The sequence below is a fragment of the Rhopalosiphum maidis genome, chromosome 4 (assembly GCF_003676215.2).
Source record: "Rhopalosiphum maidis isolate BTI-1 chromosome 4, ASM367621v3, whole genome shotgun sequence".
NCBI classification, from domain to species: domain Eukaryota; kingdom Metazoa; phylum Arthropoda; class Insecta; order Hemiptera; family Aphididae; genus Rhopalosiphum; species Rhopalosiphum maidis.
In genome coordinates, this window is record NC_040880.1 from 50,156,448 (window position 1) to 50,174,239 (window position 17,792).

The following is a 17,792-nucleotide window of genomic DNA, read 5'->3' on the forward strand; positions in this document are numbered from 1 at the left end:
GAAATGTATTTTGTAAATATTAAAAAATCTATACATATAGAAGATAAATTCTAAAAATGGGCATTTTTTAATCCGTCGAAGTACTGTAATTTTTTTGTAAAATATTCCTTAATTAGTTTTTGTAGGTAGGTACATACATACGATTTAGAATATAATATAATATATAAACCAACGGTTATATACTTTTGCTTTTAATATCTTAAAAACCAAATAATTTGATTACAATGCAAATTAAAATGTTTATTTTTACGTTTTCATAATATAATAGGTCTACCGTATAATATTATACGCAATATGCATTCATCGTTATTAACCGTTTGTTAAATATTAACTCTATTACTCTAACAACAAGATAATATAATACATTTCTGACTACGTTTTATTTGCATAATGATGTTACTTGTCGTATTATAATATAATCGTAATCATATACACGTATTATAGTATAACATCTTGCTAACTTTATGAATAAAATTCAATCATGTAACATTGAAACTCCGGCACAACTTGAATGTGTTTGAAAATCAAAATATGTTACTAATATAATATAATACCAAGTTAAGTGATAAATTAAACTAAATAACTATTCATGACGTATTGAATGTTGGTTCATACCTACATTATACGCTTATAAATTACGAATGTCAAGTTAGAAAAAAAGGCACAACCGCGCGTTGTAAGTTGAAAGCTTACCTATATGTAAATGTAATTTAATTATTAAATTTCAAATTTTTTTTAATTTTTATTAATTAACGTAGCTGTAATCGTAAAATTATACATAATTAACATAAATTATTAATTGACCTTAATAAAAAATTATACTTATAACGAAAAATAAATAAATAATTATTCAATATTTTTCAACGAAAATTATTTGACAATGTTTAACAAATTCGTGTTTATAATATTTTTGTTCAACACGGCAAACAACTGAATAATTCATAATGTATTTTTTTCTACATCATGTCAGTTATCTGTGACTTTTTTACTGTCTAGCCATGCAGACAAATAATTTATCCAAAATCAATAATCGTTTTAAAATAAATACAAGTATTTCAATTTTCAATACATTACTTTTTTAACATTATTTTAATTTAAAAACCAATTTATTCTTTCAGTTTACTTCAAAGCATGATATTATTAATAGGTATTTAATATAAATATGAAGATTATATGAAGATGGATTTATAAAATTAATAACAAATTATAACTGCAGTCTGCAGATGAATAAAAAGAGCAATAATAATATTACAAAATAAAAATTGAATAACAATAAAGTACTCATGAATTATGTCAAATTCATCGTTTAAAAAAAATTAAGACCTTAAGAACTCTTTATTTCAAATATCAGTTGTTATTACACTTTATATTAAGAAATATAAAATAGCTAAAATTAAAGTTGCTGTATTATACTTTATTATATCGTACTAATATGTATTTATACATATTTGTAAAGATTACACTATAACCATATTTGTTTAAATATTTCAAAAAATAAACTTGTATTAATTTATTTATATTTTCAATAGGTAAAAATAGTTATAGTATAAAATAGTATTATACATAGTAATTATAATGTGGTGTTTGTTTGAAGTATCAAGATAAAAGTAATTTATTCTGTAAAATATGAATTTTTTCACAGGTAATTGTTTTTCTTTTGTCACTTGTATATCCCAATATACTTATAATTTCCTACCAATTTTTTTTTTTTAAAGGTTACATGAATTACCTTTCGATTTCAAAAATATTTTAAATTTAAATAGCTTCAAATTTTAAGTAGTGGTCCTCTTATACTGGAATCGCCCACGATTGATAAAACTAATCAATTTCTAGTTTAAAAAATAAATATGAACATACGCGCGTCGGTTAATATATAAATATATAAGAACTTTTAAACTATAGAAAAAGTTAATAAATTAAATAAATTGAATAATAAGTTAATATAAATTACTATGAAAAAATGTATAATGGTGTAAATAATAATAATTAAATAAGCCTATACTAATTATATAATATGCATATGTTTATATTAACATAACAATAATGAATAAATAAATGTTTTATTGTCATAATTATATAAGTTATAGATAATAATAATGTTTTTAATAAGTAGACCAATATAGTAATATAATAATAAAATTTATAATACGAGTGAATATAGTAGTAAATAATTTAATAATAAATAAACTCTGGTCCTCTTCACATAATATCGCATTTTCTCATTGATCTCCTTTAAAATCTCAACTACATTCTAATTCTAATTCTAAATCATACCAATAAATTCACGAAGCTATAACTAAAAAGTCAAAATTTCTGAATTTTATCTTGACCTATTCACAACGTAATTCTTTTTTTTATTTAAAGTTCATCGACTAAAATGCTGTCAATGAAAAAAACAACACCTCACCCGAACAATTGAGATCTTTGCAACGAAACATAGAAAATATAGTTTTTAGATAATATATATTAGTGAAAGAAATGAGTTGGAATACTCTCAAAGTCGTCATGAACGTATAATGTATAATAAAGTATAATAATTATATACCTTATGTCACCACCGATATTCGATTTTCGTCTTCAGACCCATGAAACGGAAATTAAGTGTAGGTGGTAGTCGCGTCGCATAAACTATACCCGTGTATATCTGTGTACCGTCGAAAGATAGAACGTAGTGATGACATTACACCGCACGACTTTTGTCAAGCTTGAGGAGGTGACCGTTATGAAGAGAAGAGTAATGGAGGATGCGATTTATGGTCTAAAAGCTGTTGGAATATAGTGCGTATATACCTATATATAATATAACATACACAGTATATCCGTGTAGGCATACCATAGGTAGTATGTATATGTATATCAAGTATATATAATAATATACATATACGATAATACACACACATTCACCTCTCGAGCGGCCTTTTACTCAGCAGTGGCGAAAACACGCGGTTGCCGCGGCATTGGGGTTGAAAGATATTAATTCTTGTTAAATGGCCGTGTTAAATGCCGCGGCGTGTGCTCGTGTATAATCGTTTGGCGGCGGAGAACGGTAATTGCGCGCATTTCTCGGACAACAGGTCGCCATAAATTAGAAACAGTTCCGCCGACGTACTACAACAACTCGCCCGGTCTTTTCATCCGACCGTTGCCGCCCGCGATTCTTCTCGGTGCAGCTTTATTATAATAATAATAATAATAATAATATGCACGTGTAACTTTCAGCATACCGCGTCGTTATTTTTTTATACCCTTCGTGACCCACACTGGTGGAATTTATAACAAAAATTATATTATAATACAACAGTATAATAAAAATAAATTAATATTCTTTTATATAGACCATCAAAAAAATTAAGAATGTGGATTCTTGAACTAATATATAATATTATTTTAGTTAAGATTAGACCTAAATATTTTGAAATGGGAATAATATTACTTGTAAAATGTGGATAAGCATAATTCTTTTTTCTTATATATTTTAATAAAAAAATTAGTGTATAGTAACAAATATACAAATGTTTAATTTATTATTTTTAACAGTTTAAACTTGATACTTTAAATAAAAAAAATTTAATAATTCTAATTTTCTGTTTGATATTTTATTTACAATTTATAGTTGTTAATTTAATACAAACAAATATAATATTACAAAATAACAATTCATAAACAGAATAATATTATGCAGTTGGTAAAATTTGAATTCATTGCGTAATAATTATTTTCATCATATATAAAGTATTAATATTATTTCTATGAATTAGATTCTATCCACGTTGGTATAATACTTATATATATAATAATAGAATATGTGCACGCTTTCAGCCAAAAAGTGTGTTGTTAGATCCCGTGGGTTCAGCTTGCGACGATAAAATAAAGTATATTATGGTCGCTCGCCCGCTAGGTGTTTATTTCACCTCCGACACCGTTCTTCGCCAAAAAACAACATCATTGTTCTTATTAATTTTATTTGTGTTATTATTATAATATGTAAAACGATAAAAAGCGCTTTCCGCACAAAATAATCGGTTGATTTTTAAATCTCGTTTTTTTTTTTGCGAGCTTTAGTCCTGGCGTTTGAAACTGTACAATATATATTTATTGTGTGTATTATACATAAATTATAAGTTATAACTGCCTAATATTTTATACGATATGAAATTCATAGGTACTTTTTTTATATAAAATATATAATCCTGGGATATCTACGATTTTCCAATTGAATTTAAAAAAAACATACGTGTGAGGTCGTGTGATGCGGAGTGTGCATGTGCGTACATAGGATCACATTGACAAATGTTTTTAAATTGTTACCATGGTAGTTTAACACGTAGCGAGTCTTAAAAATTATTACTTTCCTCATATTTTTGGGTTTATTATCTAATATTATACCATATTGGATTACAGTATATGGGTGGGTATATGAGTTTCTTACTGTAACTGTACATAATAAATTATGTATTTTAATATACCTGTTTATCTAATCTAAATGTGTATTATTGTTATTACTATTTTTGCAGTTAATTTTCATTTCCACCCTTATTTTTAAAAATAAACAGACAAATAAATTACTTTTATGATAAAAAAATGTAGTTACATTAAATTAATTATAATATAAAAATAGTATTGTAGACATGATAAATTATCATTTAGATTGTCATTGAGATGCTAAGAATTATAATATTATCATTTTGAATCGATCGATTGGACTTTTTTATTTATATATTATAACAACGTACATAGCTACTATCAATAATCGTTTCGAAAATCATTCATACGTGCACACACTATATACTTGACGTTTTATAATTAAACAATTTATTTTAAAAATAATTATACGCTATTATATATTACTTTCCACAAAACTATAGTAAATTTAATAAGAGAACAAACTAGATGAGAATTTCTGGTATTTGAACAATGTTATTTGGAACGAGATCTGTACATGCTTAATTTATTTATTTCATGGTATTATATAACCAAAGTATGTGATGTACATATTGAATTTCAAATAATTGTAATCACAAATATTACATATTTGAAGTTCTTTTGTATATTACATCCCATTCACTATATTTCCTCTTATATAATATACCTATAAGCATATATCAACTATTTATGTTCATTTCACTTTTAATTTTTTTCGTTTTTCTACATGATGATAATTTTTCAAAAAAATAACCATTTCAGGAATTTATTTATTTTATATTTTTAAAAATCGTTAAGAATTAAAATAATTGTACAACTATGGATTATAATGGGACCCGCATTAACAGTTGTATTTTCTAATAAATATGTACTGCTATTATCCATTACGTAATACTCTATAGTAATAAAATACTAAGTAATACATTATGTTCGACCACTTTAGTAGTGTTATAATATCGTCTTGTTGTCTTTGTTACATAATATTGTTATGCACTTGCAAAATGTTATTAAGCTTGTGTGACAACTCGTTTGAATAATTTTTAGCTAATAATTTTTTCTACTTCCAAAGCTCATGTTCAAAAAAAATTTTATATTATTTTTTTGATTCATTAATTTTTCTTTTTATTCGGTAACCAATTTTATCTTTATAGGTTTTTTAGGCACGTTGTTTTTTTTTTTTTTAACTAAATTTTAACAACATAACAGGGCAACATAACTTATAAACTTTAAATGTTTATTTGTACAACTTATTTTACCTAAATAATAAATTACTAGTTTAGCATTCAATAAATATTATATTTAAACATGTTCAAATTATTTTCCTCGGAATATGAATAGTAAAAAATATATAATTTAAAAAAAATACTTAAAACTATAATTCGGTTCTTTTGAAAATATAATAGTATCATTATTACTTATAAGTTATACCTATCTTCAAACAATATAAAACACAATTTTTTAAAAATACAAAAATTGTATAAAATTATACTTTATACGAGTAAGAGTTGTACATTTGTACGTTAAAAAAATCACCATAAAGCATTATATTATATACCTATATATGAATAATATATATGCATTTAATGTGAAATAAATATAGAACTTGATAAAAAAAATAAAACTGTAAACTATATAAAATACATTTTAAAGTTAATAAATAAAACTTATTCTGCTGTTTGGTATCCCAAGGGCTTGTATTGAAATTTTAATCGAAATAACCATACATAAATAGTTTGAACTATATTTTTATCCACCAGTAATAAAACTTTTATATTGGAATCTAGCAAATAATGCTTATTACTTGAAACTCGTGTGAGATGGGGATATATTTTTGAAACGTAATAAAAGATGATTTTCTATTACGTACCTTTATAAAATACAGCCAGTCGAGTTAAGCCGTTTAGTTTCTATTGTTTATTATTGATAAAATATCATATAGACTTTTTTAATTGTATTTTTGTTTTAACATTATACAATCATTATAACCATTAACCATAACCTACTGCTGTAGATCATCAGTGATTAATCATATTATAAATAAATGTATATACACTCAATACAGTATTATAATTTATAATAGCATATTATTATATATGCATTAACATATATTTAGCGCTTTGATGTTTTTCTTTTTTTTTTTTTTATAAATATTTAAATAATGAAAAAGTATAAAGTTATTTATTCATAGAGTATTGTCTATGTTGATTTGATTACAATATAATATATTATAAAAAAAGTTAGTTGAATTTACGAATTGTTCATTAGATCAACAATATTTAGAAATAACTTAACGAGAACTTATAGTAAAGTTGTACATATAGTTTGTATTTTTTTAACCGTTTGCTTGCTCTATAATTGTTAGAGCAATGTATACAAGTTATTTTCCATATAATTATATTATGCTCTACGAGTTTGAGAAATTTGCATGTCAATGTGTTTTTAGACCTTTTAAGAAGTTTTCTCTTTGAATATAATATTACGGGACAAAAATCATATTTAAAAGGGTTTTTAATATTGTACAAAATAAATAGCCGCCGTTTCTAAAATTATCGTTGAACAAAAAAGTTTAGCCAACGCACGCCCAAATTGCACATGAAGTTAGTTACGACAGAAAAAAATGGCGAAAATTAATTTCCTAAGGCAGAAACTTATCCGTCGACAACAGTCTAGTTGGTAACACGTATAAATTGCACGTGTACGTGTCACGTGCACAGCTTCGAACTTCTCGGGGCGGAAAGACGTGAGTGTGGGTGTTTAGAGAGTAATAGTGGAGGGGAGCATTACGAGCGTCGTCGTGTAGAAAAGCGCGTAAGTCGACTGTAATTGCAATTTCATAACACCCCCAAAAAACAGCCTAACCAAACCTATAACGTAACCGGTAAAACGCGCGTATAAATTACATAATAATGTTTTTCTGTTGATTTTTTGTGGGCGCATTGACATGTGTTATATAGATTATCGCTGAAAATTTATGATTTGCATCTGTAGGTATAGGGGTTTTATTTTCCGAGAAAAATGTGCAATTTTTTTCCCCCAATAATAACGACTTATCGTTACCTACAGAATACAGGGGAAAATATTTATAAGGATAGGTAACTTACTAGAAGGTGTGGTGTCCAGTCCACTGACCCTCTGCACGTTTCTCTCTACCTCCCTTCCACAGCCGTGGTAGTTAGATGTCACACACAAACGTGAGTTACGTAAATATAGAGCTGTAAAAACATTTAACGGTCCTATACTATATTATCGTGTATAAATTGTACGCATTTTGTATAAATCGGCTATTTTTATTAAGTTAAAATACATTAAAGAATAAATAATTTTTTTTAATAAGATACAATTGTATTAGTAGCCAATAGATTTACCTTGGTGGACTTACGTTGTGCCGACCAATATATTAATATATCTTTTATGTGGTTAAGAAGTAAAATTACGTAACCCTGAGGTATATAGCTAGACTTACTATAATATGTATTATATTATAATATAAATTCTGTATTTAGTGTACCTAAACAAATTATGTGCACTGTAATGTTTCGTTATGTATTTACTATTTATATAATATATTTTATCGTATTATCGTAATATAAACTAAATATACACGAGTATATACTTATATACAATGTATAAATTGCCTAAATAATGTCCTTAATGAAAGGCGTTCGTTGTTTTTTTTATAAGCGAAAATTGGATGTCTTTATGTGCACCGATTAATAACACGCGTTCGGTGGTCGTAAACAACTTGCCGTTATTTAGCTGCAGCTAATACCGTGTGATTTCGTTCGTTTAATAGAAGCACTAATACGACGTGTATGCTGAAATTACTACAATATATCTTTATTATACGTTACGCTTGGTAAGTAATAATACCGTTATGGGAGGTACCTTATACAACTGGATATATTAAGCGACATTAAATAAAAGTATAGTCGACGACTTAGTTGTGAAGATATCGAATTTTCAGACCTAGACAGTAGACATATTATATTCATATATGATTCTAGGCCTTAGGTGTATCTAGAGTTGGGTCTGACTCGTGTCCGTTTGAAAAAAATCGCAACAGATTTTGAATGATTCTACGATCGATTTCTTCAATCGTCTTCACAATAATTCTTAATAATTCATTATGAAATTTAGACTTAAATTGTATACCAAAAATCTTAATGTATTTATCTATCTATAAATTATACGTACAGTGAACTCTCGATTATCCGCGAGCGGATTATCCGTCGTCTTCCGCGGAATCATCTACATATACCTATTTATGTATACAAAATGAAATATATATCTTCACATTATATCTACATAATTATCGGTTTAATTGGGTTGTGATGCCAATTACTCGATAACGACTTCAAATACAATACGATTGTTTAATAAATATTAATACTTTTTGATAATTGTTGTTACGTTTAATAAATTTATAATTTTATTTTTTCGGATTATTCACGGAATTTGCTTATTTGTGGATGCCCTGCAATCCTATTCCGTAGATAATCGAGAGTACACTGAATTTATTGTATAAAATATACCTATACAATATTTTAACATAACGATGGCAATAATGACGATGATGATGATGTCATTATGACTTTCTATTTCGTCTCTTTGGCACTCTTAACACTGCAGTACACCTTGAATCTTGAAGCTCTTATAATAGTGCCGTGAATCACATCTGCCGTATAATATCGTTTATAAACGTAAACACTATACATCTATACCTAACCCTACACGAGAAAAACGGGTGCACATATTATACACAAGTACTTGAGAAAGATATAATATAATTTCCACTTTCTATTTTATTATATAAACGACTTTAGTACTGTCCGCAAAAACACATTATACTTTATATTTGTAGTGCTTTGTGCGTAAATATCCACCATGGTAATATACAGTGATAATTTAATAAATATTGATGGTTAGGAGTAGTGGCGATGTAGGATCGACCTACGGAAGAGACAGCGGTGGCTTCGTTCGGTTGACAGGTTTTCAGGAGCGTCGTTTGAAGAAGAGAAGAAAAATATATATATATTTTTTTTTTTTTTGGTTGGAAACTATACTATATATTATATAGTACTACGTATATTATAGTATGTAGCCTCTTGGAGAATCCACTACCGACCACTAGAAAGAGTAGATGAGTAGAGAAGCTCCTCTGTCAGCGACAGACAACGCACTCTTCTCTCTCCCTCTCCCGACCTCTACTTGCACCCTCTCTTGTCTCTGTATCTATCTGTTTCTCTCTCTCGTGAGTGTTTTTTTTTTCATTATTATTTTACCCCACTCGTCCAAAAACAAACTGCCTGTCACGTTTTCGAGAGATGCCATTCGGTCCCTATTTTCCCTTACCCTACCAATACCGCAGATGAACGGTGACGAGTGGAGGTGTACTATTAACACAATTTATGGTAACATTCCCTCTGTGCAGAGACTAATATGTTTCTGAAAATTAATTGAAATAATTAATTGCCAACTCCCTTAGACGACGTAACTGCAGCAGCAATTCAGGCGATATAAACGTTTATAAATGATTACAAGTCAAAACCGAAAAATATAAATGAAACTGCCGGCACCGCCATCACCGTGATAGGGTATAATAATATTATCTAAGTCATATAATAAAATATAAAATACTTTTATGTAGACCACTATTACATTCATAGTGTATGCAAATAAAATAAAATAATTCCATTATAATATATTATCGTATATAATTTGCAATAATGTCCCCACTAAAATAACTGCATGTAACTATATGCTATATTATTTACCACTAATGATAAAAAAAAAAATCTGAAGTGGTTACAATATTAAATGATTCAATTTTCATTTGTTACAGTGGGAATCTGTTAAGGAACAACAACAATTATGACGAAGCAATTTTAAGCTACAGGTCGGCGATCAATTTCAGACCTACATTAGCGTGTAAATATAATCTGATATAGTATAAAATATATTATGTTTTGTGTATGATTTGGTCGATAACAGTTAACAACCGTATAAATCAATATACATACAATTACAATAATTAGTAATTGATAATTAATAATTATTGTGATAATTTATTTAATTATTAATTTACAATTAAATGTTTATTGCAGTGGCCTATCTGAGTCTGGGTGACTGTTTGGCAGCTACTAATCAATACACTGAAGCCGAAGTAGTATTGAAAAAGTGCCTATGTCTGGATGGTTCTAGAGTAAAAGACATTAGGTCACACATGGCCACTAAAAAATCGTGCGTGTTACGATTAGGCAGAATGTTCGCAACGATTGGAAAACACCAGGAAGCAGTAAAAGTATTCAAATCAAGCATTAAATCTGACGAATCTTCGTCGCAGGTAAATCATTTTTACTTTATATAAACTATAAAGACCGAACCGTATGATCCTGAAAAAAAATATTTAATATTAATTATTAGCAACTGCCACAATCGTTTTGAATTTTGATATATATATATATATATATATGACAATGTAATAATGGCACTGAAATATTAACTACAGCGATTAAATATAAATTCAATAGTAAAATATATCATACATCTTACTATTATATATTAACAAAATGGACGTGCAATAGCATCCAATAATTACCAATAATGTGTTTTCTATAAGATATAGAACTCACACATAGTAATCGCACTATAGTGCTTATATTGTAGACACAAAAAAAAAATACGACTTGTACTTAAAGATATTAAATATACGATAACAAATTACTACGATTTGGCATGGGAAACAGCAGTTAAGATATAGATGTTTCTAACGCCGGAAAAAATAATATAAATCGATAAATACGATAATATAATGATTATAGTTTAGAATTATTTTGACGAAATAAGAGATAGCTTTATTATTAAGTCGAATATTTCATTCGTACATTATTTATTTTATTGTGTTATAGTATTTCTGTATGAAATTCGATATTTTTTGGCCGATGGGGGTGTTAAAAAAACTAATAATAATCAACCATATAAAAATACCTAGTTATACATATACGATATAGATATATTACATACGTACATTCACCATTCCAGGCGATAACCTGTGTATTGAATTACGGCTAATGTCATTTTTATTTTTAGAGCATATATTCGAATAACAAGTGCTAATAAAAAAAGTAATAAACTCCTTGTAATTTAATACAATCATCTATCTAATATGTCTACGCATTATATATATAGCATATAGATAAATAGGGGTCGTCGTTCAACATATCCAATATCAATAGTTGTACCAACGTTTAATAAACGTCGTATTAGAATACACCAGATTGAAAAAAAAATCTCACTGTGTTGTGTGTAGGTACTTACTACTACAAGAGAAAATAATAATAAAATATAATTTATTTGATGGAATAAGTAATGAATATTGCTCGAGCCTTCCGGCTTTCCTCGATGTTACTTATATACTCACTCCTCCACCCGTATAAACCAAATACTTCAATACAATAATTGTATATAACAATAATAATAAAGATAAAACTTCGTATGTTATTGGTTAAGTTCAAACTTTGTTGTAAATACGTACCGTACACAATATACTATAGGTTTATGTATTATATGGTGGCATCGGGTTTTTGCACGGGAATTTTTTCACTCCAGTACTTCTAAAGGGTTATAATTTGGAACTGTATAATAAAATTGCAATGTATAATAAAATTGCAATAAGTGTTGAATAGTAGCCGTCAGCTATAATAGGCGTCAACGAAAGAGCTGCAAATTCTCATTACAGGCTGCCAGTTTTTTGAATGAAAACGCTAACTCACACGCCTGATGCGCTCGCACGTACAACAATCGTACTCACACACGCACAAAACACACATAAATACACGCCTACGCGCTTACGTCACTGTATTGTACACGTTTTGCAGTGCAAAGGCTCTGCAGACATTTTAATTTATATCGCAATACGACTCGACTTCAGTCTGTGTGTATGTGAGTGTGCAGTTATTAATATGATGCTTGCTGCGAACACACGCCACCCAAGAGAGGAGAAAATACTAAACTCGGCGTTTATTATTGTTGTGGCTGAGATCTTAAATTTCGCGAACTCCGCCGGCCTATTCCCCAGCGACTAAATGGTTATTAAGAAAATGAAAACCGGAGAGAAAAATGTACTCACGACGTCGTAATATCATATATATATAATATATATGTAATACTCCACTCTGTATTCTAACAGTAAACGCTGCGCCGGGCGCAACCGCAAACGGGATTTTATCGTCGTCGTACGTTGTTGTTAAAAAAATAATAATGATAATGATGATAATGGTTGTATATAATATGCCGTCCAACAAAAACAAACATTAACACTTCTGTTTTAGACCCCATCATGTTTCTTTTTTTTCGATTCCTATGGCGTGCGAATCAATTAAAAATCGTTTCGTTATAAACGCATACAATATAATTTATATATATATATATATATATATATATATATATATATATATATATATATATAGATTGGTCGGGGTCGCACATAAGTAGCTACATGCTACAACACAGCAGGATAACCACTATTGTATTTTCATATTGATTCTAGCGGACAAAATCGGTTTTTGACTACGGAAGGACAAGGGCTATAATACTATATTATACAGGAAACGGGCTGAAAATAGTTTACGGTGGAGGTAATACGTGACGAGCATTTAATAATATGCAAGCTGCTAAGTCAAACATTTTGGGTGCGAACAACACGTCCGTTGTTTGTCCGGTCGCACGGATTGTCATTGTAATACTATAATAATAACGTTCATTTCGGCGATGCTTATAAAATAACAAACACGACATCGGATCGATTTGTATACATTGTTCGTATGATACATATTTTTATAATAATATCGTCTAATATTGATAATATTGATACCAATTTAATATAATGCAGGTATACCAAAATAGCGGCTCTAGGACTAATGCTAACGAGAAATTTATTTTATAATTAATTATAATTTTTCATAGTGAATCAAATGATTTTATTAATTTCTTTTATCAAATAAATATATTAATTTAATTTTGTTGTCACTCTAGAAACTTTACAAGTTTCTAATTATGTCACCCTTAACTCTAGAATAACATTAATTAATAATCCTTGTTATATAATGTGATCCACTATAAACATAACCATTCACAAGTAACATTCATATATTTATTGCAATGAGCTAGGTAATCAAGCTATCTTTACTATAATTAATAATAATATAGGTATCTTACTATAAGATATTAAATATTTAGGAATATCATACAAGATAATCCCTTTAAACTTAAACACTCATTTTTTTGAAAAGTTTCAATATCTAAAATAGATATTATAAAGTAATGAAAAACAAAATTTTTAAATTAAAAAAATCATAATTATTTTAATTTTTTTTTAATGTATTTTTCTATGAATTTTAAACAAGTAGTTAATTATTTGTAACTAATAAGCATTTAAAATATTATAGTTGTTAGGAGTGGAGCGGAGCCAATGGGATATCCCGGCAAATGGTAAACGATAGTTCAGTAGTCAACCGCTCATCTAAGCTTAAGGTTTTAAATACTTTACGTATTATAACTTATAAGTTATAATTATAAATAATTAACTATTCATACGAAATTTTATATTTATATATTGACATCTTCAAAAAAATAATAAACATTAAACAAAACAATTTTTTTCTAAAATAGTATTTTATTTAATGCCTTGATAATATTAACTATAAAAGAATTTTTTCCAAAAAAATTAAAATTTCAAGAAAATGGATTGTGTTTACGTTTTAAATATTCATAGTGTACAATATACATACTGTACACGATATATATTTATAAGACATTTTTTTTTTATTTACTGTGAATCCGCTTTGTTATAACAATAATAATAATAATACTTGTCCGTGCACATATTTTTCAGTTATTTGTTCTCGGAAAACGAAAGGAGGGATTTAAATTTCACTGGAAAATTTTCTGTAGTGCTATTTATAATAATAATAATAATAATAAAATACCAAAGTATTGAAGACTATGTGTAATATTCATGGTCGTTCGCCAGGGAATTCGACACCTTATATATACGCTATACGGTTCAATCAGAATTCGCGCGCACACCTTTTGACGATCAAATATTCGATCTTTCTCGGTTCGGGGTGCGCGATAAGAATATAAAATATAAAAGCGACCCATGGTAAAGGCCAAAGGCAAAAAAATTCACAAAGACTACCGATGTGTTACACCCCGTTTTTACTTTCCTTTCAATATTATAACCTATCTGCCCTATCCGCGGTAAAACCGAAGTATTGAATACAGTAACGATAACGTAGAAGTCCATGTACACGTAAATAGTATAGTATCGGTATTAGTAGCTGTAGTTGTAGTTGTGGTCATAGTAACGGCAACCATGGTAAAATGCGGTGGATGGATAAAAAAAATACCTTTTTGGGGCTTATGATTAGAAAACGACTATATACACACTCGGTGAACGTTGGGCGAAAGCCCTCTCTTTTTTTGTGCACCTGCCTATTATTGAACGTAAATAAAGTAAAGATCGAATAATTTATGAAGCTGACGTGCTGAATATATACGTACATACTATATTATATATTAGACCACGCGGTGCGTATCAAAACCACATTATAAGGCGCCCTCCACGTACGGTCGGATAGCAAAAGGGGGTGGGTAAGGGTTCAGGAGATGTCGAACGGATCGGCTATACAAGGACGGGAGAGGGCGAGGTTAAAGGATCAAAATGATGTGTCTATTCATCGTTGCGGCGGCCGTCGTGTGTGCGTGTCGTAAAGAACCAAAAGGTATAGTACATTTTACACACACATACACACACACACATATTATATATACTTCACGAGAATTTACTCATGGCGGTATATAATGTTTGTGTGGCATCTCTCCGGCGTATAGTAGGTACGCTTATATCGAAAGTAAGGGCCTAATCCGATTGCTCTCCTACTGCGGTGGCGGTGTCTTCGGATGGCAGTTTTCTATTCACAGCCGTTTCCACCGCCGTCGTCGTCGTCTTCGTCTTCAGATGATACGGAGCTATAGCACAAATAGTGTATAGCTACTCCACTGTGACGGTGAGCGTTATTAAATTTCCCTCTGGCTGTCGGTTAGGAAGTTATACACACACGCGCGCACACAACAGGCACCCTCGATTTTTTTCAATTGGCCGTTCTCCGGCTAAATAATATATATTATGTACATAATACACGGGTGTATTACGCGTGCGGTTCTCTTATTAAAAGCACATCTCCGACCTAAATAAATTTAATATTATATAATATAATACAGGCATATTTGATTGTCGAGTACGTCAAAGAACTGAATTAAACTGCATAATATTATAAGAACTAAAATAGTCACCATTGCATTAATATGTATTATGTATATGTTAATAATTACTACTAGTTCAATATTATAGAGCATAATATTTTATCGTATCCTCATTCAATGTAGTAACATCGTCTTCAATACAAAATAATAATTATTCGAGTGCAATTAACTATTGTTAAAACAGTTATTTATATGTTTAAATGTAATAATTATTTATTACCAACAAATAACAATTACTATATTATACATATATATGCAATTTATACGAACATTATTGTTTTATAATTGTAATTTATTCCATTGTTATAGAAAATAAAAATTTATATTTTAATACATTTTCCAATAAAATAAATACATATTTCAGTACAATTATTATTTAAAATAAACAATATTTGTTGTTTATAGTAGTCAGTCCAGAAAGTTATTACCCTTATTATGAGCTAAATACCAATAGTAATCTAAACGGAATAATATGTAATAAAAACTTCATAAAAATTGCCAATATCCAATATTGCCATCATATTATATGACAGTTAAATCTAAATATTTAAACTCATATTTTAATAACTAAATATGTCTATAAATATTGTATTACATACAAATATACTTTATACCAATTTCTTTATAATTTTCCTAATCAATACCCTATTATTTTTATCATCGCTATAACGAACAGATCGAATTATTTTTATTGCTTTTCATATATTATTATTCGTTACGAAAATAAACGTTATTTACGCCAGTTTCAAAGTATTACGTTGTAAATGGTATTCAGACAAAACAATTTTAAATTCCAATATTGTGAAAACTACAATTGTGTCATTTACAGCTATGAAATATTTGAAAATAACATCATCGGTAGACACTAGATATCATAACTGTATATAATATTGTAAACCTCCATATAAAATTATAAACGGCCATATAGCCGGAAGTGATACGCCATTAACGCAGAATTCGGTTTGTACTATGTAGTAGCAAACAATATTAATAATGACAACAATTTTTTTTCATCCAACAACAAAATAGATGCTAATAATATAGTTAGTTTTATTAAATAAAAAATATATAATATCGTACTCTGCTTTTTTTGCTATGGATTTGAACATTTTTAATTTCCTAACTTTTTATAATAGTCCTTGTAGAGTTTAATCGACCGTATTTACCAAAGCCGTTCCTATTTATTTTTTCTAATAAACATATGTTTTTTATCTATTAATTTTACGATACAGTTGTAATTTAAAATTACTATCCTAATAGTATTCTCTGTAAATTGTAATACAGTATTTGACAGTGCACTTGTGTACAGTCTATTTTTGCTTAATTTGTAGTATTCATACATACATTTTTTTATTCTCAAAAAATTATTTTTGATTTGTTTCAATTTCTTGATTAAAACTATTATCTATCAATACTTAAAGGTATATTAAAATTTTAAATTACAATGTAAACACATACAATATTTTAATAAATAATTGTGTGTCCAGTGGTGATCTGAGTATTCTAAGTGAAACGTTCTGTTTGTTTTTCAATATAAAAAAAGTAATATGCTTATAGATTATTATTTATTAATATAACTAACATAATACATTAAAAACTTATGATAACCTTACTCTGTTTTCTATATTAAAATTATTAGATAATATTAAAGCAATAAAATGGTGTAGTATAAATATAATTAATAATATTATATATTATAGTATTTTCAAATCCTTTTAATTAAATATTAATTAATTTGTATACATTAATTTTTGGTCGTTTTAAAAAAGTTATGTTTAGAAACGTAAACTCATATAAATGTATATAATTTGTTCTATACATTTATGTACTAATATATAAATTAATTATATTTATAAATATATGTATATAAATATTATATAAATACGTAAACATAAATCCATCATATTTTTGACGTATTTCATGATATATGTTTAATAATTCAATCCTTTAGATATAAACTGTTTTTATCATTTTATTTTAATAAAAATAAAAATTAAATATAAATTTTGATAAACAAAAATATTCTAGGACACGAAATAATGAAT

General features: G+C 27.9%; 1 protein-coding gene across 1 annotated transcript in view; it reads left to right on the forward strand.

Moving 5' to 3' along the window:
- LOC113556769 (protein O-mannosyl-transferase TMTC2-like) overlaps nt 1-17,792 on the forward strand; it is a 76,930-nt gene that overhangs the window by 44,516 nt on the left and 14,622 nt on the right. The window contains exons 7-8 of the mRNA XM_026961909.1: nt 10,265-10,350; nt 10,527-10,765. Coding sequence (XP_026817710.1) covers nt 10,265-10,350; nt 10,527-10,765 — 325 coding nt within the window. The remainder of the gene's footprint in view (nt 1-10,264; nt 10,351-10,526; nt 10,766-17,792) is intronic.